Source organism: Vespula pensylvanica, chromosome 3 (genome assembly GCF_014466175.1).
Source record: "Vespula pensylvanica isolate Volc-1 chromosome 3, ASM1446617v1, whole genome shotgun sequence".
Classification (NCBI taxonomy): domain Eukaryota; kingdom Metazoa; phylum Arthropoda; class Insecta; order Hymenoptera; family Vespidae; genus Vespula; species Vespula pensylvanica.
The window spans coordinates 10,244,635-10,271,287 of record NC_057687.1 but is presented as its reverse complement, the minus strand read 5'-3'; the positions used below and the strand labels follow the sequence as shown (position 1 = coordinate 10,271,287).

The following is a 26,653-nucleotide window of genomic DNA, read 5'->3' as shown; positions in this document are numbered from 1 at the left end:
TTTTCCTGTTTCCTGAGACCGAAACTAACTACCAGCTGACTTCTTTAACACGGGACGATAAATCATTCCTTAAATTAAGACGTAACGGTTGACTCCAAGCTGCAATCTCTACGATGATGTTTAAAATCACGCGAAGAAAAGATCGGATTATGTTTGCCAAGTATAAAAAAAAAAAAACTTAATATCCTACGAGTTTCTCTAGATTCTATTTTCTTCTCCGAAAAAGAACAAATAAAGAAATAAAGATATAAAAAGTAAGAAAAAGTTCGTACTACCGGACGACACGACTTCGTTCTCTCGTTTTGCGCGGTTAACATTACGGCGACTAGCTAGGTAAATCGAATGAAACTAAGATTGCAACGTCCGGGAGTTTAGAGTAAAACTCCGTTTCGGAGTTGTCGGGGAAACAATTCGCTACCGTATCCATCAGTGCCAAGCGTACCTTCTTGGAACATGTTCGTACGAAGTACACGTCTTTTACACGAGGAAACGTCCCTCGTAAATAGGGATGCTGAGAAATAAGAGAGAGAGAGGGAGAGAGAGAGAGAAAGAGAAAAAGAGAGAGAATGAAAGAGGAAGAGACCGGTGAGAGAAGGCGAACGCGACAATACTTTCAGTAACAGGAGCTCGATCAGATAGGGATAGTACCTACGTAGGAACTTGATGCACAGAAGCTGTCTATCTGTCCAAGGCAGACAATACGAGATCCTACGACAGACGTAGCCAAACCGCGCCCCTTTCATGTACCACTGATTGATACCCTTGGTTCTGTCCGACGTGGGGACGTGAACGTAGTAATGTCGTCCTCGTCGCTAGTTTCCTACGGCCACATTATCAGCGCCAGATTCGAGATATACCGGCTAATGGAGTACGCGAATCACTTTACGCCACTGACAAACGTCAAGTGAAATTGTTCGTGCGAGTTAGACGACCTATTCACTTATAATACGACACCTGGAATATTAAGTCTCCTTTGCCTGTTAATTCTGCAAAATTTCGTTTGATATATTTTAAACGAGTTTGTCATAAATTTACACGATTGTTAGGAGTACCTTTTTTTTGCTAATTTCTACTTGATCGTTTCGTTTTAATTCCGATATAATATCTTTGAGAAATGTTACCATTTGTTTAAATTTGTGATATTTTAATCAAGAGAAATCTTAACAACGAGAGAATCTTTCGATCGGTGCATCACTTTGCAAACTTCGTTTTCACGAAATTTGGTATAAGAACTAAAATGTAATCATTTCAAAGGACTACGCGGAACCATTCGCAAATGTTGCCACGTTGAGAATTATCCATCGCCTCTCGTTAGAGTGACGTTCGTGAAACGATCAAAGAGACATTCCTCGGAGGCAAGAATCTGTGGAATTGCTTCTCGGCAAGCTGAGCACGACGATTACGCGAGGAAATTAGCAGGTCTACTATGCCGTAGCCGATGCCATTCTAACCGTACAATGACGAAGACCTTGAAGCCTCGAGGGTGTGATTCGAATTCGTTACTAAAAAGAGAAAATTACATCGAATATCACATTGATCAAATTCATGATAGAAAAAGAAAAATCTCTTACAGTAAACAACAAATACATATATATATATATCTCTTTTTTATTTAAATAAACATTTTTATTTCTCATAACGTTTTATTTATACATTAAATTAATTATTGTATATCTAATTACGATGATTTATCAATTCATTTCAGGATATTTTATTTCGCGACCATAAATATCCTTCAAAGTTCGAATAAATTTCTTCTTATAAATATCGTTTATAACTACCGTCGATAATCTAGGATGCCGTGTACGATTTTTGTTCGTAAAGTCCACGCTGAATATACCAGATTTAACTCTGTCAAGAAAATTAATAACTTGAGTTTACTGTAATTAGATATAAAGTAATCGTTAAAGTTAGAAACACTCACGTATAACCCATCATCCACTCGAAGCTGTCGAAGAAAGAACGAAGTAGATAGCCACGAATGTCGATACCATCTTTCATAGCTTTTAAAACTACGGATAAGTGTTTGTGATGGTAGATAGATCTAGCTATATCTTCGATCTTTCCATCGTCCATATAGCCAATTTCGGTTATAATGATTGGTGGTAATTGATAGTTGGTGTCTATGCGATTCAAAATTTTCGCGAGTGTCAATGGTTCAATCTGAATTATTACAAGATCATAAATTCAAATAATCACCGATAGAGAGAAAAAAAAGAAAGGAAGAAAAAGAGAGACCAAATTTAGTCGTACTTACTTTAACAGAATCTTCTTTTTGCGAGTTTATAGGTAACTCTGTTATTTGAGCATCATTTTGAAAGGATACCTCATTAGGATTTGGCTGAGAGCTACGTACTAAAGTATTGCCGCCGAAACTAATGCCAAGAAAATCAGCCGATTTTTGAACCTGTTGAATTTCGTAAAATTCGAAACTGGGCAAACGCGAATATAAGTATCTTGAGGAGTTATTCTGGCTAATCATTTTCTTCATCAATTCCGGATAATCACCCTCCTCGCTAAATAATGGATTAAGAAACCATCCGTTCCACCATTGAAACGCTCTTTCTGCGGCTAAGTTATCATCGATTGACTTAGTATTCTTCGGTAAGAACCATTTCAAATTGAGAACAATACCTACTTTACCTAGAATAAAATATTTAACAAATGATAAAATAGATAAATTAGCTTACTACTTCAACATAATTGACGTATTTACTCGAATGACTAATATGGACGATAAGCAAACATCGCGAAAAAAACATATTCCAAGTAAATAGATAATGAGTTAATTTTTACCGTCTCACCGTTTTGTTTCTCATAATATTTTTTTTGATATACTTCGTAAATTCCTGCATGAGCTAATAATAGATTATGCCCACAAATATAATCAGCCTTTCCAGATAGATTTAATGCAGGTATCATGGTATCACTTCCGTATCCATATTGACATAAGACGGATGGTTCGTTTACCGTTACCCAATATTTCACCTGAACCAAAGGAAAACAATAACAATCTTAGTTAAATAATTACGATTAACGAGAATGATGATCATGTTAAAGATTAAAATCAATAGTCAATATACGTACTTTGTCGCCGAACAAATCAAAAGCAATCATCGCGTATTGAACGAGAAAATCTATGATCAATGGATTTGACAATCCACCTATTTGTTGCAGTGTATAAGGCAAATCCCAATGAAACAATGTCACCATTGGTGTCATTCCATTCGCGATGATTTCATTAATGACACGTTCATAATGTTGAATACCTTTTAAATTTACACGACCGTGTAAACCTTCTGGCATAATCCTTGGCCACGATATTGAAATTTTATACATTTTACTCTAAAGTGAAAGTAGAAAGAAAGAAAAACAACAACGATTAAATCATGCCACGAATGATATGATTGATTTCAATTACGAACGTCACTCACGCCTATTTGTTTAGCAAGTTTTATATCCTTCTTGTAATTATGATAAGAATCAGCAGCAACGTCGGCATTACTTTGATCATAAATAAAATTTTGATTACGTAGATGTGTCATATAATCCCATATGGATTCTCCTTTGCCTGATCGTGAAATGAAAATGAATGATATCCTACTTGTGAACAAATCTTATTATTCATTAAAAGAAAGAATAAAAATTATTTTACCGTCTTTGTTCCAAGCACCTTCCGTTTGATAGGCCGACGTGGAAACTCCAAAATTAAATTCATTCGGAAACATATCGACCCTTAAAGCGTCTGCTAACTCTATTTGATAGGGCGAAAAAGTTATTTCCTTAATCGTATTCGAATCAGACATCATCGATTCATCGTCGTTTAACGAAAGAATCATGAACTTCGAAAGAGCATTAAATAATAAAATAAAATCTAGATCTTGAAAAAGCCACATTTTGTCAATTATTTATTAGCAAGAAACAAGAAAACGAACTATCGCCAACAACGTTTTAATATAAACTCACGGTGTCTCACCGTTCAACGAAACGATAAAGAAAAATATTACGTTACTCTTTATCGTTCTCTAATTACGGACTTGACCTTCTCCATGTCAGTACCGAGGAAATATTTTGCGATAAAAACTTTAAATAACAAATTCGCCGTTTTAACTTTGCAACGTGAAGTATACAAAATGTAGATATGCTATCGTCGAGGTATTCTATTTGAACGCTTCGTGGTATTGATCGGAGTTCTCGGTCTATTCCCTTTTATAAGGGAACAACTCTTTAGAACGATAGCCTACAACTAAGCGTACCCTTTGTTACAGACCCTTGTCAAGAGGTGACTGATTATGGGTATCCTGTGGTTTAAACTCGTCGATCTTTAATTGTTAACACCGTGCCGGAAGTTAAAGGGTATGCAATCGATATCCTTAACGATCGTTTAAAAATATCAAATTTTATACTCTGCATCCGATAATCGTAAGCTAATTTATAAAATGGAAAAAGGACAAACGAAAAAAAAAAAAAAGAAAATAACTAAAGAGAAAAGAAAAGAAAAAAAAAAATAACAAATTATATTTTATCGTACTTTTTTGATCATAGAGACACACGTTACTTTTTAATTCCACCATTTTTCACCGTTTTTCTCCAAAACGAAAATAAATAGGTGGATATTTGTAATCTTTTCGTTCGTGCGTTGAATTTGGTCTATGAAAAATAAAAGAGAAAAAAAAGTTAAAAAAAAAAAAAAAGGAAAAATATAAAAAAGGTAGAGAGGGGCGGTGGACAGGGAGGAAAAGGGAGGGGTGGGGAGTGAGCGTCCAGGAAGCGGGAGGGGGGAGGCTGTGGAGGAAAAAATGTGCAAGTTAACAACGATGCGACGCAACAACACGTAATGACACGTGATGGAAGATTTTCATTTATGCCGCTTTCAGCGACGCATGTTCCCGTTTTACACGGGGAATATTATGGAAATACGGGATGCTAGCCATCTAGTCATCTCATGGTACGTAGCCGTACCTCATATATCACTATCTGAAGTATCCGACATTATTCTCGCGTGCCATAAGCACGCAATATCCTGGCGTGTTCCTACAAAGTAAATAGGACTTTGTACGATCGATTAAAAATTCTCAATATAAATGAAAAAGATAATGGACTTCTATTCCGAACTTCTTCTATTTCAAAAGATAGATTTGGATTTAATATTTTTATAAAAGAGAAAGAAAAAAAGAAAAAGTTGCGAATTACTATCGCGATACTGTCAAACACGTTATAGGACAATGTCGATAATCCTTGTGCGTCGTAGCGAACCATCGAAGAGTTTTTTTCGAGGGACCACGGTACAATCGACTTTTCACTTTTTTCGTCTCCCCGATGAATTTTTCTTTACCCAAGGTAATATTGAAAGATTTCTTCAATACAGACGACCCGATGTAAGGATTTATCTGTAAACGTAATGAAATTGAAAATGTAAAAAAAGAAACATATTCCTACGTAAAGCACACCGAGATATCTTTGCTGAGAGATGGGAAAAAATGAAAAAAAAAAGAAAAAGAGAAAAAGAAAAAAAATAAGAAGAGATAAGAATGAAATCTTAAGAAAGAAACCCTTACACAATAGTACTGGGGACCAGGTATCTTCGTTTTCTTCTCCTTATCACATCGTGAATACGATATCACGCCTCCCTTGACTCCTTTTGATATGTCATACAGGATGGTATAATGTGTCGAAGCTAGGCACAAAAAGTATGAAAATCAAGGCATTGTCCTCGCTCGATATTGCTTCCTGCTTCGTGCAAGAAGAAACGTGGTTGGATTGACAGAGTCCATGAATTAAGATGATAGGATGAATAATGGAGGAGTTATCGCGTCTAAGAAAATTATGCGATCCTACATCTTGGGACGGTTTTAAAATATCGTCGTGGGGACGGAAAAAAGAACAAAAAGGACAAAAGATTAAAATAAAGGATGAAAAAAAAAAAGAACGTAATAATCTCGTGCTCTTAAAATAATCATCAATATAATTTATACGAATATACGAATGACAGGAGGTACCTGGTACTGTCATATCGATTCCTTTGGTAATCTCGAGAACACGACGGGCACTCGAAAGGAAGGGTGGAGCCAAACGTCGGCAGAGGAAGTCGCATCGATCACGATTAGCCTTGAAGGAGGTTAAAGCTTCGTAAGCTCCAGGATCCGGCGCATCGATCTAAAAAAAAGTAAAAAAGTCAAGAAGACAAAGAAGAAAAAAAGAAACAAGAAAATGACTATCCTAAGAGAGAGATAAAGAAAGAAAGATAGGCAGACAGACAGAGAGAGAGAGAGAGAGAGAGAGAGAGAGAGAGAGAGAGAGAGAGAGAGAGAGAGAGAGAGAGAGACACAGGTCGACGAACTTTAAATTTATTATCTATTTATTAATTAACGAAGACAATTCGTTCAGACCATCGGCCCAATTCAATTCTCTCTTCAGTCAGGTGATAGTCTCTTTTGACGAAAGACAAATACGAATACGGACGATGTTTCGAACAATCCGCAATTTGCGTTTTGCTGATAGACAGAGAAGAAAGAACGATAGAGAGAGAGAGAGAGAGAGAGAGAGAGAGAGAGAGAGAGAGAGAGAAAGAGAGAGAGAGACCATTGCAGGGATTGGCTCGAATTTCCGGCTCAACGAGCCGGAAGTGATTTCACCGGGCTACATCGGCAGCCACGCGGACTGTGCGTAGAAATGACCCCCAGAGCACGTTGGAACGTCATTTCCGGGGGCTCGCAGAGTTACGACGCTTCCCTACGTTATGTAAATATGACTTCGTCGAAAGCAGGACTGGTCATTCTCGCGAATAGCTCGTTCGAACGAAGACTAGAGAGTTATGCGACTAGATATCTCTCTTTGCTTCATTATCCATGTTCTAGATGTTTTTCTGTGTCTCTCTCTCTTTCTCTTTCTTTTTCATCGATTATATCGGATACTTAATATTTGATATCCTATTCGATACTCTGATCGAATTAAAAATCTTTTCTATAAAGTTAATCGGATGAGAAAAAATTCTTTCCAGCCGTTGGTATTTTCTTTTTCTTTAATAAAACGATTAATAAATATAGTATAAAATCATCACGTATACGATATAAAGTGTATGAAAAATATGAATCGTTCGAATGTTTCGAATGTGATCGGAAACACGTTTCGTAAAGACGGAAACGGTCCGAACAGCTTTGACTATTCTAGGCAAGCCTATCTACGGTTGAACCGTCGAATATCGTCCCAACACATTCTCTCTCTCTCTCTCTCTCGATTAACGGCTAAATTGGATCCTGGCTTCGAACCGCCTCGGGTACAGATGCAACGCTTCGATCCGTTGCCATTAATTTCGTCTCGGGTTCTCCTGATTACCTTGCGCTTTGAGGATTACCTGGCTCTATCCGAGTCTACAGATTCTATCGAAAGAATCCTTGGTGTCACGTCTGACCACTGACTCACCCTTACTACTACCTACGAAGGAATTTCTCTCCTTCAAATCATTATCTATGGGAATATCTATTAACAGTAACATCGCTCAAACGAAAACATCCGTCTTCATGGATGATGGAATGGTTTATCTTAAATCAAACTAATCTTATATCAAAGTAATTAAAGTTAAAGCTATCTATCGATCGTTGTTTACCGTAAGAACGTATGAATGTTTACCCCTTTAAGAACTCTACGAAATCTGTCCGTTCTTGATTTAAAAACAGCATGATGTACGTAACTTTTCTCAGATACTTGTTTTACTTCTTCTATCTTATCGATTAATTTCCTCTTACTATAAGGAGTAACGATCTTTTCCGACGTTGAACGTGGTATTGATCTCTCGTAACTATATTTAAAACGTTTTGCAGATTCGTAAGAAATATTTCCTGTTACTATATCATATTTATCCGGTGCTAGAAATAGATTGGATTGAATTATAAATATTTAAGGACATACGAATATCCGATCGTTACCTGGACATGTATCATCATCAACATCTTTAAATCGAGAAACGAGACTTCCAAACGGTGCTCGACATATGTGAGTGAAAGAACATTTTGGTTTCTTGATTTCGTACGTTCCTGGACCAGGAGTATCGGTACACTCTCCGTGATCAAATCTCTATATCGAATGAAATTAATGTAAAATGAAATATTTACTAAGAGATTTCTTCTTTCTTTTCTTTTTTTATTACCTCTGCAGTTTGACAAAAAGGTGGAGGTTCCAAAGTATACTTATCGCATTTACAATCGATCTTTTTATACTTTTCAAACGTGCTCTTAGGTGGATCGTAATGACTTGGACCTGGAAATCCCTTTGAGAAAAAAAAAAAATGCTGTTACAATCGCTCGAAGGAGAAGGAAAATGTTTAAGAAAGAAATTTACTTCACGTAATTTTTGACGGTACATCGCTTCGAGGTAACGCGGCTGTCTTGACCCAGCCCTTTTTATTTCCCTAAACTTTTCATCGTAAATTTGCGTAGGAGATTTTTTCGTTTCGTGCTCATAGTCCCCTGGTCCTGGCGTAACGAAGACTTTTTTCTCTTTCCTTCCAGTCATTCTACTCCAAAAGTTTCCTTTATATCTGATAGTAGTAAAATTTTCTTCCTGGTTATAGAAAATTAAATTGAGTTTATTTAATATTGGTAATTTATTATTATTAAGTTTGATAATATAGAATCGTTATTACTCCTCTTGGTATGTCATATATGAAAGCTGGTTCATCTTCGATAGGTGAAATTTTCACAAGTATTCCGTGCTCGTTAATAGTATAACCATAAACGTCACGTTTCGAAGGTACGGATATTCCAGGAGTTATGATCGAACGTGGTGGTTTTATTAACCATAGCTGAAAAGAAGATGACGGTGATAAACGACGAGTATGAACGAATTAAAAACATTTTACTTTTCCGGCTGCTCCTTTCCAAGTGCCAGGATGAGATCTAATTTCTTTTCGTGTTTTTTTAAATAGATCATCTGGTAGATCGTATTCTGTTGGACCTGGTCCTTCGTAAATTTTCTTTTTTAATCTAGCCTCGGTATAATCGATACTGACACCTCCCTGGAATTTATAAAAGCCATTGAAAATGAATAAGGTGAAATTGAAATAGAAAATCGTTCAACGATTCTACGTTCTGGAATGTGCCGTTGCGGTTCAATTGGATCGTACGAACCAGGTCCTGGGAAAAGAATTGTGTCTCTCGATATAGTCAAAGTCTCTCTTTGTGTGCCATTTAAAAAAGGATATCGACAGTCTGAAAGATAGTACGAATAATTTAACAATGAAATTTAATATCCTACGATTATTATGTACCTAAATCTCGTGGTGGCTTTGATATAAACGATCCATCGTAAGTACCAGGACCGACACGTACAGGAGTCTGCGTAATCAATTTTGGAAATCTTTCGGCTCTATTATACGCCATAATTCCAATTTTTATGATACGCACGACGTAACCTGCATCAAAATAATTTTTCACGGATAACAAGATAAAAACTCGATTGTAACTAGATTATAACTAAATTTGGGAACAATTGAGAATCGTGAGTGATATATCAAATATCACATATAGAGAATATCATACGAAAGTAATAATTTAATAATTAAATTTTCAACTAATTGAATTTTCGTACACATCGCACGAGTTAAAAATACTCAGCGCCTGTCGATATGCAACCCTCAATGGAAATCGTAGAGATCTCGTCTCAACAGAGGTCGCCAATGGTATTTCGGAACGGAGTTTGTTTGGTCGATAATTACAGATTATTATTCTTCAATCTTTGTTATTTCGGTCAACGAAAAGAAAATCTTTGCATCAGTAATGTAATTAAAATGAGTTTGCGTATGAGAATCAAATTTGATTAATGAAAAATTAATGAATTTTCATTTATTTATATTCGTGACGATATCGACGGTGCTTTTAATACAGGCGTTCGAATTCCTGCGGGAATTTCGACCAATAAGAAGCAAATATTTCTGCGCATGCGCCATTCCTTTCGACCGAATGACGGTAGAGAAACGTGTAGTAACACACCGCAGCGTAGCTTTTTTCCAACGTCGGTGCTTGTAATTTCTCTCGCGATATATTTTCAATACTTTTTAATAAAATTAAAGAAAATACGATACGATGTCAAAGAACGAAGAGAAATTTGACGGAATGTTGCTGGCAATGGCCCAGCAACACGAAGGTGGTGTACAAGATGTAAGTTACTTACTTTTTACCGGTTGAGGTTATGTCATTGCTTCAGCAACATCACTTTACTGTTCGAAAATGTCTTTTCTTTTGTTACAAATTTGTCTTGATTTTCAGCTGTTAGATACAATCTTCAATTTTTTGGCAAGGAAAACAGATTTTTACACAGGAGGTGGCGAAGGTGCAGCCGAGAAGGTATTTAAATGATAATCAATTTTATCATCGCATTTTCTCGATTTTTCTAGAAATTATATTTTATCGAGATTTTTATAACCGTAATATTATTTCGTGTAAAATGATCGAGATCATATGCTAAGTATTGAATCAAATTGAACAACTTACATCGTATTATATGAATTTTTGTAGCTTGTCACTGGTAAATTTAAAAAATACGAAGCGACTGCTTTAGCAAAAGCTGCTGCTGAGAAAGCAGAGCGCGCGGAACAAGAAAGAAGACGCAAGGAAAGATTGGAGAAAAAGAGGAAGGAAGAAGAGAAAACCGAAGAGGAACAAATGGATACCGATTCTAGAATAGTGGAATTAACGGATGAGCAGGCAGTTAAGTTACAAGAAGAGATAGATAATAAAGTAAGTATTTGATATTTGGTAATTGAGTATATATAAACGTTAAAATTAATACAATGGACATTGATTGTTCCTCGTATAGAAGTTATCTAAAGAAGTAGCGGCTGTTCCTGGACCTAGCGGCGACAATGCCGGTGGTGAATTGAAGAACGATAACGCAGAAATAGACGACGAAGAAGAGGATGAGAAAGAAAAAAATAAACTAAGGCCTAACAGCGGCAATGGTGCAGACATGCCGAACTACAGATGGACGCAGACTCTTCAAGAAGTGGAGGTAAGTCTTTGCACGAATCTCAATTATTTTAATTGAGACATTTAATATTTTGTTTTTTAGCGCATAAGAATTTTATTTGGTAGAGCTTTATTCAAAACGTAACGTATTTACTTACCTATAATCAAAAAACGATTGATTATCCTGAAGTGTATCCATCCGGAGGAAATGAGGTTGTAAAGGGTATAAATAAAATACAATGCGTAGGTTTCGACAGTTTCTTGTTGAATCGACGATTAATTAATACGCAAGTAATATCACAGTCGTGAAGTACGATCGACGCGACCATCCTTCATTTCTTTTCCAACGTATTGATCCTGGAACGACACCACGACGGAATAATCCAGGTTTGATTTTAGGCATTTCGTGTTAGTAAGAATTAAATTACGGTTCCTAAAAGTTAATATTCTCTGTCGTCGTCTCGTTTCGTCGATATTTTTAAACTGTAAAAATTTCTACAAATTATTATCGTCGAAGGAAATCTTTATCGTCGAATTAATTAGGACATCGAACGCGATTTACAATGCACGTTAAATCGCTCGAGAACCGTGTTTATCAACAATTAAAAGTCAAGAGCAAAAAAAAAGAAACCTACGATCTAAACAGATCGTTGTAATTGACGTTTTTGTTGTCCTACATACTTCTGGATCGTATCTCGTAAACATCGGGATTCGGACGACGGTCTAGAGGTTTCGTTAGTCAACAGTATAAATTATAATACAAGTGTTCATAACGCGAGGATCTCGTTATGCTATCAGCCGCGCTCGCTCACTTGAAACGGTCGCTCATTACACAAATGTAATTACTGGAATTCACGTACCGCACTTTTGACAGGGTGCAATACAGCCTTAAAATTCTATCTCTACCGCGAATGGTCTTAACTCATTAAAAACGTGATTTACAAGACTCGCGCTTATATAAATACGAAGTTAACAGAGTAACTCGTCGTGACTCGTAGCAAGTCGCACTCGATTATCATCGAAAAGATCCTTCTATGTTGTTGCTCTTCTTCTTCTTCTTCTTCTTTTTCTTCTTTTTCTTTTCCTACTTCTCTCCTTGAAAGTTCGATCTTACCACGACGAAGTATGTATGAATGCATGCATGCATGCATGCATGCATGCTTGCTTTCACGACGACCAAAGACACGTTCGCTCTCTTCTCTCGATTTCTCGATCTCGGCCTAATTGTACTTGTCGCGAGCCCTCACTGTAATCAGAAAAAAAAGAACAGAGAGATTCCCGGATGCTATTTCTCGAGAAAATTCGTCTCTCCTCGAAATTACAATGATCGAGAACGAGGTAACGTTAGTTGCGAAAAGACACTCACTTTCCATGAAGAGGATCCCTGCTAGGAGGCCGACCATGAAGAGGAAGCTCATCGTGCAGACAAGTACGGTGAGCTGATTCCTCGCACACCAGGACTTCCTGTAGACGGTGGTCGGTCTGCCGAGGCCGTTCACGACCGTAAAATGCGTACTGCTTGCCACCGATGCTGTATCCATCTGTTTCGGTGTTGTTACCGTTGGTGGATGCATCGCAGCAAGATTGGCCAAATTCGCAGCTGTAAGCAGCAATGTTCCCGACGCTGCGCTCTGTACAAACGAAACACAAAGAAATTCGATCTTCCCTTTCGGTGAACGAAACTAAAAAGCTATGTGTAGTTAATTAAAATTTAGTCGTTCGGAAATAAGTCGGTGAAAGTAACTCGGTGTGGGAGAAGGAGTAGTACCTTTAACGAGTTCGTTGAGATATGGGAGATAGCGGAAATATATTTGCAACGCTTGTATTTCCAGGAGGAAGCGTTCGATTAGAATCTTTCGTAGTATCACGATTAAAAGTTATCAAATCCGGAAAAAGATTGCAACGAAAATTATTGTAGATATGTACGTATATAATACATTATACTTTTGACGAAAAAAATTTTAAAACCTTCGGAAGGAAAATATATTTAAGTTATAATATAAAAAAAGAAGTCATAGAAATAATACTAACGTGTGTACTGGCGGTGGATCCCTGAGACGAAGTCGATCCTCTCGATGGAGAATCAGGATGCAAATGATGATGATGATGATGGTGGTGGTGATGGTGTGCCCAGCTTCCATTCTCGCTGTCTTTCTCGGTTCGTCCAGCCTTGGGACATCCTAAGGACGGCCTTGGGATGTGCCAGGAAAGCGGGCTATCCGTTGCCACCGCCGTCGTCTCGATCTGTAAAAAAAGAAAAAAGAAAAAGCGACGTAAATCGACGTGAAGCTTCGATTGCACAAGCGATAATGCAGCGCACGATTGCATGGCTACGCCTCGCCCGCATGTCTTCCACCTGCAACCGCACGTCGTTTATCTGTCACCAGAAAATGCGACGGCTTCTTGTGTACGGCGTTGGTCTCGCGTCAACGGCAGAAGATTTTAGCTCTCCTTTCGTGTCACCGTAAACGCGGACGCGTAAAACTTCTTTCTTTTCCTTTTTTTTTTTCTTTTTTTTCGTTTTTGTCGTTGTTGTAAAACTACTAACATTCTTGTTGCGAGATCTTTCCCGATAATTACCCGTTAATTGCTACTAATCGGAATACAAATACTTTATATATTTTTATTAAAAATTTTTACGAACTTCCGTGACGCGATAATAAGTGGTAAATGAATTTTACGAATATACGATAGTGACGATCTTTTTAATCTATCTTCTTCTTTTTTCCTCCCTTCTCTCTCTCTCTTTTTTTTTTTCTTTTTTTTAGATTCGTCGGTTCGTGAACTTTACCAAAAGAGTAGCATAATCGATTTCTCGAACGAGCCAGAGACAGGCGATCAATTTTATTTCTGATTAATGACAAAGTCGAACAAAATTTATAGTAAAGCTGTTATTCATTTTCTTTCGATCAATTTTTGGGATTCCTTGTATTTATATACGTGCAAACGAGCACATACTGTCCTTCTCCTTCTCTCTCTCTCTCTCTTTCTCTCTCTCTCTCTCTCCCTTTCTCCCTCCCACTGTTGTTCTTCCTTCCTCGGAGGAAGATCGAAGAGAATTTCGTCGTCTGCCGGGGGCATCGAAGCGAGCCGACATTCCGGTTTTATCGTTGCACAACAACGCTCTCGAATTCCGCGCGCGTTGTTCGCTCGTTCGTAAAATCCAGGCCCACGCTCCTCTGCGCACGAGTTGTAGCGATCGATGCGAACTCGTTCGCTATAATACACGTTCGTGATACCTCGAGATCGCTAATTAATAATAGACCATCGACGAAAGATATTCGATCGCTTTAATCAATGCCTTGGGAATATTCGATAATCGATTTAACGCTCGACTTCGAATCGTGCTACGTAATTTTTACAATGATCACTTTTTCAAAAGTCAGATTTATACCCATTCATTGTAAATCTAAAAAAAGAAGAAGAGAAAGAAAAATAGTATATCCAACTATAAAACCAGTTTTGCCGTATTCATATATCGCGCTACGAAATTTCGATGTATCGAATGCAAGAATATGTTCTTCTTTTTTCCCTTTTTTTTTTTTTTTTTTTTTTTCTTTTATACATAATAAAGATACCAAAAAAATTTTATATAATTGTGTGTGTGTGTGTGTACGTATGTTTTCGATCTATTGTTCCTTTGATAAGTAATTCGAAATTTTTCCTGTATTTTGTCAAATTTTGAATATTTCCGCTAGATTTAAGTCATCTCTTGTTGTTTATTTTCAGCTCGATCGATTACATTGCTTAATTGGTAATATTCGCACGTAAATCAAACGCATTTCGCGATGGTGGCCTGCCTTCGTGGCTGGGCGCCGTTCAAGGACTACTCTCCTCAGTCTAGACGAGTTTCTACATTCTTTTTCATCGGTAGTGGTAGATTTAACGAACGATAGATGCGATAAACAACGAAGGATTTGACGATCACGGTTTTCAAGTTACGTGAATGAAAGAACTTAAATGACTCGAAAGATGAAATTTTATTTTGTCACGATCTACGAAATAACAGGTTTTAACGTTAGAACTCGCGAAATTTTTCAACATATAGACTTTCGTCGTTGGAGAAAGCAGTTATCGAGGAGTCATTAAAGAGGACGGTTATTGCGTAATGAAACTTGGAAAGCAGAAGATATTATATTTGTCGTTGCATTTGAATCTTGTGGGAAAAAACTAGGAAATGGAAAAGAGAATCATAAAGGGTTGAGAAAAGAGATAGAGGATATAGTTAGAAAAACAAGAGAGAGACAGAGAGAGAGAGAGAGAGAGAGAGAGAGACAGAAAGAGAGATAAAGAGAGAGAGAGAGAATGGCTCAAAGAGGAACGTCGTTAGGTATTTTTGCGGAATTCAATACTCTGGTCAGCCTCGAAGCGCCACACCTGCGCCAGGCCCACGTAACATGATACCCTGAAACGGATTTTGAACCCGAACAACGCGTCCGCAGCTTGGTCGCAACGCGTTTCACACCGGGTAGACAAGAGGCACTCCTGATAATCGCGCCCATTGTTTCTTAGCTAGTTGCAATTTGTCTTCGTTCTTTCTTCTCTCTCTCTCTCCTTCTTTCTCGTTCTTATCTTACTCGTTTTATTTATTCATTTTGTTATTATTTTATTATTTTGTTTATTATTATTCCTTCGTTTGGTCGTCCTCGAGAAAAGGGCTATATGTGTCCTCGCTCGGAACACTGACTTCTCTTGTAAAAAGTAAGACAGCCGTCGAGAACGACCTCGCTATCTTTATGATTAAAATGTTCGACGATTAAATTTGACATTGACGCGTTCGTTCCAGCCCCGGGGGAAGAGTCTGATAATGGAGCAAGCTCATTGCTCCTCCTTTAATCGAACGTACGATGCCCTTCGACGATCCCGATTTTGCAATCCCTCGATGCTTCTTTCTGTTATTCTTGTCTGTGCTACCTTGGACGAAAGCGGACAATGGTTGCGAGTGCTTCGAATCATTAATAGCCATGATGCAGATAAATTAGCATCGAATCCCATTAGAGTAGAAAGGGAGAAAAAGATATTTCTTTTTTTTTATTTCTTATATATATATATATATATATATATATATATATATATATATGCGTATGTGTATGTATACACACACCCACACACACATATTTTTCTTTTTTATTATTTTTTCTTTATTCATTCTTTTTATTTATTGCAAGAAACGTTTCATCTCGTTTCGTTTCACGTAAGAAATACGTACTAATCATAGTAAAAACATATTGAAGCAACACACCCAACACGATTTTCTTTTATATCACGAGGCTCTCCATCGTACGGTTTACTCGATCAAAAGCCAACTGACTCTTTGAGTCTATTCGACTGTTGCAAACGACTATCAAACGCTATTTTTTCCCCTTATCCGAATAAAATGTTATTATATATTATATTCGTTGGCATTACGAACAGTATCCACACTTCTTCGAAGTTGCGGCTCAAGGATATGTCTAATAACTAACGACGGGCGCATTCCTACACGAATCCGCCATAATGTTATCTACGTTCGTTGAGATAATATAACGCCTTCATTAGACTTGCTGTCAGCCAACAATCAAGACATCATTGCGCACCAGCTCCTTAAGGTGAATGCAATTAAAATTACGACTTTATGAAATATAGGCTTTGAGCTCTTTCTCTATATCTTTTTCTTTTCTTTTCTTTTTTTTTTTTATCTTTTTCTTTTCCTTTTTCTTTTTCTTTTCTCGTAAGTCACCCGCTCAAAAGTCTGACGTCATTTTCATCTTGAACTATTCGTACTAACTACTTCTTAATGAACAATCTACTCGTGTCGTTCACTTTTGCAAAGGCAATAAGTAGATGGAAGAACGAAGGAAGGAAAAAGATTTCTCGTTTTAAGCGACGTAGTGACAGAAAGAAAGAGAGAGAAAGAGAGAGAGAGAGAACGCAAATGTCATAATATTTGAAAGGATACAGCGATTTATTTCGACCGGTTAAGATCGATATTGTATGGATTAGTTCGAGTCCTTGGACGTTCGACTCGGTTTTAGCAAGACGTTCGAGGAGACCGAGTGTTGGACGCGTTATGAGCAAGATTATGAAATGGAATCGCGATTACGATGAGGGAGCCAATTGACTATTGGCTAGTTTTACGGGAAGAAATCATTTGGTAAGATGCAATACGTGATCAAAGTGAATAATCGTATACCATTTTTGTAAGGAAAAGATAGATCGGTGATAGGTTCGAACGAGGTTTGTTGAATTCTATCTATAAATGGATATCCATACTGTTTCTTAGGCATCCATACGTCTTCTTAACGAGAATATCAAAAGACTCTTTATTGATTTCGATTGCAACGATAAAAGATAACGATCGATCGCTCGATCGATCTTTTGTTGTCGTATCTATACGTGCGCGTATGAATCTAAGTGAAACTCGAAAGAAGGGAAATCGTAAAAGTATCGATACGAAACTAACGATTATACGACGCCTACTTCGAAATTGCCCTTGCTCCTTTTATGTTATATTCAGGAAAGAAAAAAAAAAAGAGAGAGAAGAAAATAAAAGTCGATAGCGACCTACGATCGCTATTACTTCCGTTATCATGAACGTTGCTAATTAAGGCTTACTACGAACGATTTACTTTTCATAGGTTACACATATATCTAGAAACGACGCTTAGATATATGTATATGTTACACTAGCGAGCGAGTTTGCTCGTAAGAAGTGTTAAAAGTATAGCACAGAGCATGCCACTCTAATCGTCCTTCCCATTTTCCGTCTTCCGTACTTTTGCATCGCGCATGGATAGCTCGACGAGGTCGGTTCAACTACCAATTAGTAGATACCAGTACGATTTGCAAGAGAGAGAGAGAGAAAGAGAAAAAAGGTCATTGAAAGGTAGGACGAAAGAAGGATCCTCGAGTAATGATTCAGAATAAAAAGAAAAAAAAAAGAAGAACAAATATATAACGCGAAAAGTCCTTACCGATAATTACCTGTCATTATTATAAACGTCTTTGATTCAAGCTCGTTAAAGTAGCTTGCTCGATAGTTATCGATAATCGATTGATTTTTTAAACGAAAGGTACTCTATCTTGATGTACTATTGCTAAATTCGATTTCTTTTTCGAGTTTCGATGTTTACTGTTTTTTCTGATCGTTCAGAAATATTTTTCTTTTTCTCTTTCGAAGATCAGTGAGGAATCAGTTTTCTTTGGAAATGTTGGCAAACAAAACGTTAGCCTAGTGATAAGTAATTGCGAGGAGACGAGATGAAAGTGCTTATATATATATACATACATACGTACGTGTGTGTAATATATATATATATATATATATATATATATATATATTCATGTAACCTATAGATATATGCGTTCATACGTTTTACCGGTTGTCGTCGAAGAAACATCTTGAAAAGAAGAAGGAAGAAAGTTGTTTCCTCATGAGAGCTCGGCACAAATATCCTCACGTTGACCACGGATATGCGTTTTACAATGAGTCGAGAGTTTTCACCGGGTCGACTTGTTGGCCTTTCTGTTCGCGGACGGCTCGAATTATCATCAATGGGTATAAGACTTTCGATATATTCGCTTTTTCGTTATGACGTAGATTATACGTAACGTAAGTATTATGAAGATAATTCGTGAAACAACTTAAGGTTATGCCATTTGCGATGCAAAGTATACCATAACACAAGAAACATCTTAACGTTAAAGATGCTTTCGTGGAGGTGATTTTTTCTTTTCTTTCTCTCTCTCTCTCTCTCTCTCTCTCTCTCTCTCTCTCTCTCTCTCTCTCTCTCTCTCTCTCTCTCTCTCTCTCGACTAAAATATCTTCGTTCAACCTTCAAACTTGAAATTCTTATGAAGCAATGTACAGAGGAAATACAAATGTTATGTATGTACTTTCGTAAAAGGACTCGTTTGGGCGTTTCCGTGTCTTCAACTCGTATACCTGTATATTTTTTTCTTTCGATTTGTGTCGTCTCTCATCGAAGTCGTAAAAGTCATCGAAAGTTGTGAAAACTTTCAAGACGCATCATCTCCTTGGATATAACGAGCATACGCGAAGAAGAAGAAAGGCAGGAAGAAAAGTCCTTTTTTCTTTTTTTTTTCTTTTTGATTCTCTTTTAGAACGATCATTTCTTCTCTTTCGGAGGATATATGTATCTCGAATGATTTTAGCTTTTACATACGACATCAATCTGTGTTTCTTGCGAGCCTGGAATTTCTCATTTCACGATTAGAAATTGCGCAAGTATATCTCGTGTATTATGGTGTCTATATCGTAATGTAAAAATTTCATTAATTCTTGCAATTTACATTCGCTCGTTTGATAATTCTTCTTTAACTCGCGTCGCCATTACTATTCTTTCCCAATCCAAGTAAGAATTTGCTACTCGTTTATCTTTTTCTGTCAGTTCGCGATTAGTCCTTCGCAATCGCCTCATGGCGATTCGTCAAACGTAACGAGCTTTATCTCGGGCGACACAAACTTCATTCTATATACACATTTTCTACATCGTAATTACCGATGGCACCTAATCATTTTCGTCTCCACGACTTGAACGGTGTGAACAGGTCGTTATGTATAATTAATACCCAATTAACACGTTTCTTCTGTCACATCGTCGCTACTTGTTATCTATCTATCTATCTATATATATATATATATATATATATATATATATATATATATAATGATCTGTCATTTCGCAAGATATTAAATAAATATATACGTAATACGATCTAAATTTTCTCTTTGAATTCGGAATTCGATCGAGAATCGTTCGTAATCACGGACTATAGAGAAATCTTATCCTTTCTTTTTCTGAAGAAAGTTAAACGATTAGATATATATTCGAATTTGACAGCTCCTTCGAAAGTTAGGAAAAAACAAGAGTCGTGATGATCATAGAAGAGTCGTAATCTTATGAATACGTGTACGCGTTGACTATCGAGATGAAAGTAATTTCGGTTGCTTTGACCTTACTACTTCGTTCGGCACTTTCTTTTTTCATCTCGGTAGAAATTCAACGTATGACATAAGCAGACTCTTTCGCTCGGTATACACCCACATTAACGAAACATTTCTCAACTACTTTCTTCTTTTCTCGCTTCATGGTCAAGCGTCAAACGTGACGATTTCCGTTCGAGCTGAGAACTTAAGAAGGACAACGGATGCTGTTCATTTCTTTGCTGTACAACAAAAAATAAAAAAGAGAGAGAGAGAGACAGAGAAAGAGAAGAAATTTAATCGAAAAAGATTGTCGTTAGAGAGATTATTTACTCTATCGAAGGAAATTAATTTAGATAAACGATGTTAATGTCCTCGTATAAACGATAACGATAGATTCTTCTCCGATATGTTTATTTTCGAATCGTCATCGTTACCATGATCGTGTGAAATGTCAAGATTATAGAAGAATTTTAACGAAAAATTATATGGTAATCGAATGTATCAGCTAGATTAGACCTTCTCTAGGTCGTTTCTCGAATAGATACTCTCTTGGTCTATCCGATTTGCATATACAACATAAATAAAGAGGTTGGACAAGCGATCTCCTTCGTTGCGTCATCCTTGAAGTTTCAGCTCGTAAACTAGTATCAAAGGAACGTAATACATTATAGTTCTGTAAGCTCGTTTTTCGTCCAGTCACATTTGTAAATTTCAAGACTATAGATCCAATAATTCGACAATACCTAATTTGGTCGTTTTAGGAGGGTCCCCGATACTGTTGTAATCCATCAACATCCTTTCTGCACAATATTTGCCTGCAACAAGGATGTCACAATGACTTCGATCGGTGGGCACTCCTTGGAAATCTAGGATACGTTCGATCTCGATCGAAGCGAATGTATGTGCGAGTTCGTGTTCTAGTTTTGAAAGCGAACACGTTTGTAAAACCTGTCGTTCTCTTAGGTGCCACCGTCTTTTTCTTTTTCTTTTTCTTTTCCTTTTATTTTTTCTTTTTCCTTTTATCTTTTTCTTTTTCTCTCTCTCTCTCTCTTTCTCTTTCTCTCATAAAGAGGAGAGGGGATCAGCTGATCACGTGCTTCGACATCGAAACGAACAACTATTACTAATGATCATAACAGAAACTTCCAAGTATTTGTTTTTCTAACTCCTCGTTACTTTTCACTTTCAAGAACGTACGACATACTTGTGTATATTATGCGAATGCGACGATGCGGTCAACAGGAAGAATTTCTATTAAAGATATATGAAGAGATTTATAAAATTCTACTTTTTCTTTTCGAGCTAACCGAGGAAAAGTTATCTGCCGATCTTGCCAGACCAGACAGATGCCAAATAGATACTTTCCTTACGTAATTAACATCTTGACTAAGTCGTAACATCGCTCGCCGTTACGATAACATGGATTAATCATCATTTTCGAGCGCTTTTAATCAATGTGTTTGTTCGTATGATATATATATATGTGTGTATGTGTACGTACAATTACTCTACAGATTTAATTTCCATTAAATCGACCTGTCAGCTCAAACGTAAACGCATAGTGCCAACTCTCTCAACAGTGATCCACGATGATCTCGCGAGTCAAGGACAAAGTACGTGTCCGTTGATCCGTCGTACATGCGACAAAAAAAAAGGTAGACAATTTATATCGAGGATACTTTCTCAACGTTGTCGCGTGTAAAGCTTGTCAGCTTGGTTAGATCCATTGGTCTCTATTTTCATGAATTAAGGACTCTCTTCGATGGACGGCGCCAGAATGATTCAGTGACAGGAGAATATCGATCGATATCGCTTTCAATGATCAAGATCAATGGGGTAACTTTTTTTTCCCCTCGGGCTAGTCTTTCCACGTGCATTTGTTAGACGAAGGATAATTGTTCTCGCAACAGGATATTAAATACGATACTTCGTCAATCGAGCTCCACTTTTCACCGCAACATTTATTAAATTTCAAATGGTAACTTGAACGTTAACGCACTGCCGCGAAACGAGTGCAAAAGTTGCAAAAGTTGTATCTTTAGCTTTGTTGGTTAGTACGGTTTCCTGTTTCTCTCCTCTTCTCTTTTCTTTCCTCTTCTTTTTTTTTTTTTCTTTTTCTTTTTCTTTAAATCCTTTTTTCTTTTCGCTCCGACATCAATCATTCATGTAAATTTATGTTTCGAGAAAGACAAGCGATTGTATCGAGAGCGGAAAAGAATTCTTGACGTTGGACCTTGAAGCGTAGAGAATTAGGAACTCAAATTTTGATCGTTCGTTCCGTCTCTCTCTCTCTCTCTCTCTCTCTCTCTCTCTCTCTCTTTCTTCTCTTAGCAAACGGATGTTAATCTGTTGGGACTTTCCTAACCGGTAACGTAACGTGACATATGGTAGGCTCTACAACCGGTAGATAATTTTGTTCAAGATATACGAGCGAATCGGCAACGTGGCGAGACGAGAGAACTCCTAACGCCAATGGATCGTGAGCAAAGTGAAATCCCTCGGAATAACGTCGGTGTAACGCCGCAGAACGGATCTCAGTCGCATTCTTTTTAAGGTCAATGGCTTCTCGAGTTGTCATCTTGTAATGTGCTTATCCTTTACATCGACGGAAATATACTTTATTAGCTAAAAAAATTCATATATTTCTTTTTATTTTTTTCTTCGTTCTTTTCTTTTTTTTTTTTTTGTCTCTTTTTCTTTCCTTTTTTTCCCCGTCGATAGATAGGAATTTCCAATGCTAATTAAATTGTTCGAGGCGATTTATGAGTCAATGTTGGCTCAACAAGACTTTGTTGTTTTTTATTTTTCGTTCCTTTTCTTTTTTCCTTTTTCTTATGCTTTATAGCTAATCCAAGTTCAAAGAGCACGTTTACGGGATTTAGAAATCAAAAAGATCGATAATAATCGATCCTTCATTGGCTTAGAAATACGATAAGTTTTTAACTGCGACCAGTAATAATGATATCGTACGGTCGAGTTTTTGACTACCGAACATATGTCCGTTCCCTGAAAGAGATCCCGTCGATCTTTTGTCGTACCAATGATCGATACCACGACCTTCTAACCTGCCGTCTTTCATTCTAAATATCTGTCCACTTTCAAGCGAGTTGCGATCGAATATTACGAGATATCCTCGCGAGATACGTTTGGACATGGATCCTGACGATCGATCGATCGATCGAATATCTATCTGTCGTCTCGAAATTTATGTCTTATTTAGTCGTCGGGGAAATATAGATAGATCATGTTAGAGGCGCCAATGGAGAAATTTTATTAAGACGATTATAAATTGCATGGAAATATTATACTTGGACGATATTTAAAACGTAGTTAAACGTCTTTTGGCGTGCTCAAGGAGATGCAAATTTCTAAGGACATTCAACACGCCTCTTTTAAATTACCCGAGGCCATAAATTAATCTCAAGCGTGAGATATCGATCAAGGAGTCTACGCCAGGGGCAAGGAAAGACCCTCGAGGTTTATTATCTCGGATATTATTCCTACTGGCGAACTGTAAACGTTGAAACGACGAGAATTATGGAACTCGTGCACGAGCCAAGTAAACGAGCTATAGGTGTTTGGTCACCGCCTTCGTTCGAGTACGCTTCGAGCTCTCTTCTGGCATAAGTCACGTTCGTGATGCCTCGTAAATATCGAGTCTATCGTCGACTCTCAGAACGTCCAAAGTTCTTTGATATATTATATTGTATTATTTTCTTTCGAGATTTAAAAACTTTATCTTATGATTACTTTCTCGTGCGATCTTATTCTCTTTTTCTTTCTATTTCTCTTTCTTTCTCTTATGCAGCGTGTGCAGTAACAAGCGTCGATAGATGATCTTTGATAAAAGATACACGATTATGCAGAAAACGTTAGACCAATTAAGTATCTTTCTACGTGGCAGAGTTAACGGTACTTTGTACTGGCTTGCCACCGTTCCAGTAAGAGAGAATGTTGCCGATCCAGGATGATTAATTAAGCTACGCTGATGTAACTAGAAGTAACGCGGGATACGCGTTAACCTCAACATTAAGCGATAATAATTTATGACATCAGAATGAAATAAGTATTTACGTGTAGCTTCTATCTATGTACCCCCATATTTTCGACCCTGACTTCTTCTGACGTTGGCGAAGATAAGTTACCGTCGAAAAAAGATTTCTACCGGTCAAAACTGAATTTCACGAGTCGTATTATTTTCTCGTACTTTCACAAACGTTACCTCGTGAGTTAATAGTTAACACCGATGCAACGTGTTACGTTACTTTTCAGCGTGAAATTTTTTCCATTTTATTTATTTATTTATTTTTTTCTTTTCTCTTTTCTTTTTTCATCTCTCATTCGATTCATTCTCTTCTTCGCCTCCTAACTTTTTACCTTTACAATCAACCTGGATTCCTTTGGAATCTCGTTTTTTGCATTACATAAAACTACGCCAAGTGTCAGGTTCATCGAGTATATTCACATTCACGCTATAGCGTAACGTTCCCATGTTCATGAACTTAACCGAGCATTTTTATCAGATTACGAATCGATTTATATTAAATCATATCTGCGTTTTGTTTTTCCCGATGCATGTTCGTGCATCGTACTTATAAATATTTATCTTTCAATAGACGAGAAAGATATTATCACTATTTGGAGAAAAAGATAATCATTTTAACAAATTCTACAGTCTACAATTTCTAAATTCTATTCTCTCTTTCCATTTATCATCTTTATTAAAATTATTGATAAAGTCGTATATTGTTAGATATTGTTAAGCCATTTTATTCTCATTGCTCATTCCTCCGGAATTAACGTTGCTGACACTTTATATTATCGAAGTATTATCGCTTGTGTAATCTTGCGACTTATCTCTCTCTCTCTTTCTCTCTCTTTCTCACACACACATGCACGCACGTACACACACACTCGCACACACTCATTATCTTTTTTAGATTCGCGATCGTTCGTTTAGACACACTTCCCGATTAAATCTTTTAATCTTCGAGAGTCGAGTGATATGAACTCCATAGTGAAAATAACGAAATAGAAAGCCGAGATAGATGAGAGGAGAGAAGAGTTAACTTTGTTAAGGAGAGACAAGGAAGAGAAGATTCGCGTTATTTCCGCGATGCGATCGGGAATACAGGGTCGATGCTACCGGTTAAGAGAAGGTAAAGAAAAACAATTATGGCGAAGAAGAGAACGAAGATACATATTTAGTTGTTGAGAATCAATCGGTATATAACGTAGATTGGTAAGAACATAAACGTTCTTTAAACTTACGTGTCTAACAACGTTCTTGTGCCCATCGTTAGATGCTTCTTCGACGTTTATTTGAATCCCTGACATGCCGTGCGGTGTTGATTCCTCGTGAAAGCAACTGGACAGAGCACTCTCCTGCTCGTGATTAGTAAAGGTCGATGACTCTTCAATCTTCATCATTCGTTTAGCTTCGATCGATCGAATTGTTTTATTCAGAAGCTGCTCTCTTCCAAGTTTCACTTGTCTTTTATTTCTGTTTCTATCTCTATCTCTATTTCTCTTTCTATCTCTCTCTTTCTCTGTCCCTTTAATTTATCACGGATTCCACAAGAAAGCCCACTCGATCGTCCCCGAAAAATTTAACGCATGCCCCGTGACGACTATCCTCCCTCTCTCTCTCTCTCTCTTTTTTTCTCTTTGGCAAACCGATCAAATTCTAAGTCTAGAACCCTCTGCAAGAATATAGGAACTTTGACCTCGTATTAGACTAGCTGATAGCCAATATCTGCTACCACGTCCTTTCTCTCCCTCGGATATACGAGCTGAGAGCAGGACGAACGAGTCCTGTTCCTTTCTCTCTACTTGCGTTTCTATGTAGTATAGCAACAGGTGGGTTCCTCCTTGGTGTTCGGGTCTACCTTTCCTGATTCTTTTTTTCTTTTTTTCCTTTCTACGATTTCTTTCTTTTCTTTTTTTTTTAGAAAATCGTGCACGGATTCACGAAAGAAGAATACAAAAGAAAATTATTGTTGGGGGATTGATCCTAGCGTTCGAATCACGTGCGAATCTTTTTCCTTTATATATCTAAATATATTCGTATATTTCTATATATAGATAGATATATATATATATATATGAGTTCCGCACGCCGTTTCGTGATCGTCTCTCTCGCACGCGTGCGACTAGAGCCGCCGTCGCATCTGGCCTTTGGACTGGCTGGCAAGAGACCATCAGATCGGTTTTATACCTTCGTATCTCCCACTCTACACTCGCGGTCTCGCTCCGCGAGCTCGCTCACGGCACGTCGATCCTGCACACGGGCAGTTCCACCACGGCCGAGAGGATCGATCTTTTTTTCTTCCTCTTTCTCCTCCTCCTCCTCCTCCTCCTCCTCCTCCTCCTCTTCTTCCTCCTCCTCATCACCAGGCACGCATACTCGTACGCGAAACGACATGTTAAGATAGAAAGAGAGTCACCGATTGTGTGTGTACTACGCTCGGCTCTAAACGCAAGGACGATCGACAGGAGGAGGACGAGAAAGAGAGAGGGAGAAGGGTCTCCGCTCGTGCCCTAGCTCTCCTGCTTTGCTCGACAACCAATATCCAATCGATTTTTCCACTTTTCATTTTCTTTTTCTTTTTTCTTCCTTCTCCTATCTTTTTTTCTTTTTATCTTTTTTTCTTTTTCTTTCTGTCTGCCTGTCTGTCTATCTCTATCTATCTATCTATTTATTTCTGTCTCTCTCTTTTTTCCTATTACCTACTACTCGTTTGTATGTAGATAACGAGGCCTT

At 37.5% G+C, this 26,653-nt stretch overlaps 4 protein-coding genes across 4 annotated transcripts in view; 1 reads left to right on the top strand and 3 right to left on the bottom strand.

Moving 5' to 3' along the window:
• Nucleotides 1–1,604: 1,604 nt before the first annotated feature.
• On the bottom strand, nt 1,605–3,966 carry LOC122627763 (myrosinase 1). Its single transcript, XM_043809218.1, has 7 exons — nt 3,656–3,966; nt 3,435–3,571; nt 3,088–3,345; nt 2,805–2,988; nt 2,258–2,643; nt 1,925–2,163; nt 1,605–1,851 (listed from the first exon to the last, which is right to left on the bottom strand). Exons 1-7 carry the CDS (start codon nt 3,894–3,896, stop codon nt 1,692–1,694), a joined length of 1,605 nt encoding a protein of 534 aa, XP_043665153.1. The 5' UTR covers nt 3,897–3,966; the 3' UTR covers nt 1,605–1,691.
• A 1,226-nt stretch (nt 3,967–5,192) lies between these two features.
• Nucleotides 5,193–10,294, bottom strand: LOC122627548 (sperm-tail PG-rich repeat-containing protein 2-like). The gene is made up of 10 exons (XM_043808710.1): nt 10,168–10,294; nt 9,266–9,409; nt 8,642–9,206; nt 8,338–8,559; nt 8,147–8,266; nt 7,926–8,073; nt 7,630–7,865; nt 6,000–6,156; nt 5,559–5,677; nt 5,193–5,390 (listed from the first exon to the last, which is right to left on the bottom strand). The coding sequence occupies exons 4-10, from the start codon at nt 8,509–8,511 to the stop codon at nt 5,193–5,195; spliced, it is 1,152 nt and encodes a 383-aa protein (XP_043664645.1). The 5' UTR covers nt 8,512–8,559; nt 8,642–9,206; nt 9,266–9,409; nt 10,168–10,294.
• The window catches only part of LOC122628067 (nuclear migration protein nudC), a 70,524-nt gene continuing 53,834 nt past the window's right edge, over nt 9,964–26,653 (top strand). Inside the window, exons 1-4 of the mRNA XM_043809888.1 lie at nt 9,964–10,154; nt 10,263–10,340; nt 10,512–10,733; nt 10,813–11,004. Coding sequence (XP_043665823.1) covers nt 10,080–10,154; nt 10,263–10,340; nt 10,512–10,733; nt 10,813–11,004 — 567 coding nt within the window. The 5' untranslated portion in view covers nt 9,964–10,079. The remainder of the gene's footprint in view (nt 10,155–10,262; nt 10,341–10,511; nt 10,734–10,812; nt 11,005–26,653) is intronic.
• On the bottom strand, nt 11,206–26,210 carry LOC122628068 (TSC22 domain family protein 1). The gene is made up of 4 exons (XM_043809889.1): nt 25,162–26,210; nt 12,993–13,205; nt 12,328–12,592; nt 11,206–12,207 (listed from the first exon to the last, which is right to left on the bottom strand). Exons 1-4 carry the CDS (start codon nt 25,318–25,320, stop codon nt 12,182–12,184), a joined length of 663 nt encoding a protein of 220 aa, XP_043665824.1. The 5' UTR covers nt 25,321–26,210; the 3' UTR covers nt 11,206–12,181.

Bases quoted from the DNA above. Each gene is read 5' to 3' on its own strand.
- LOC122627763 (XM_043809218.1), bottom strand. From the start codon at position 3,896: ATGTGGCTTTTTCAAGATCTAGATTTTATTTTATTATTTAATGCTCTT. The intron at 3,572-3,655 runs GTAAAATAATTT...TTTCACGATCAG, and splicing joins AGGTGCTTGGAACAAAGACG to GCAAAGGAGAATCCATATGG. The intron at 2,644-2,804 runs GTGAGACGGTAA...ATTTTATTCTAG, and splicing joins ATATTATGAGAAACAAAACG to GTAAAGTAGGTATTGTTCTC.
- LOC122627548 (XM_043808710.1), bottom strand. From the start codon at position 8,511: ATGACTGGAAGGAAAGAGAAAAAAGTCTTCGTTACGCCAGGACCAGGG. The intron at 8,267-8,337 runs GTAAATTTCTTT...TTTTTCTCAAAG, and splicing joins ACCGTCAAAAATTACGTGAA to GGATTTCCAGGTCCAAGTCA. The intron at 5,391-5,558 runs GTAAGGGTTTCT...TTACGTTTACAG, and splicing joins CTGGTCCCCAGTACTATTGT to ATAAATCCTTACATCGGGTC.
- LOC122628068 (XM_043809889.1), bottom strand. From the start codon at position 25,320: ATGATGAAGATTGAAGAGTCATCGACCTTTACTAATCACGAGCAGGAG. The intron at 13,206-25,161 runs GTAAGTTTAAAG...CTTTTTTTACAG, and splicing joins ACAAGAACGTTGTTAGACAC to ATCGAGACGACGGCGGTGGC. The intron at 12,208-12,327 runs GTGAGTGTCTTT...TTCTGATTACAG, and splicing joins AGGGATCCTCTTCATGGAAA to TGAGGGCTCGCGACAAGTAC.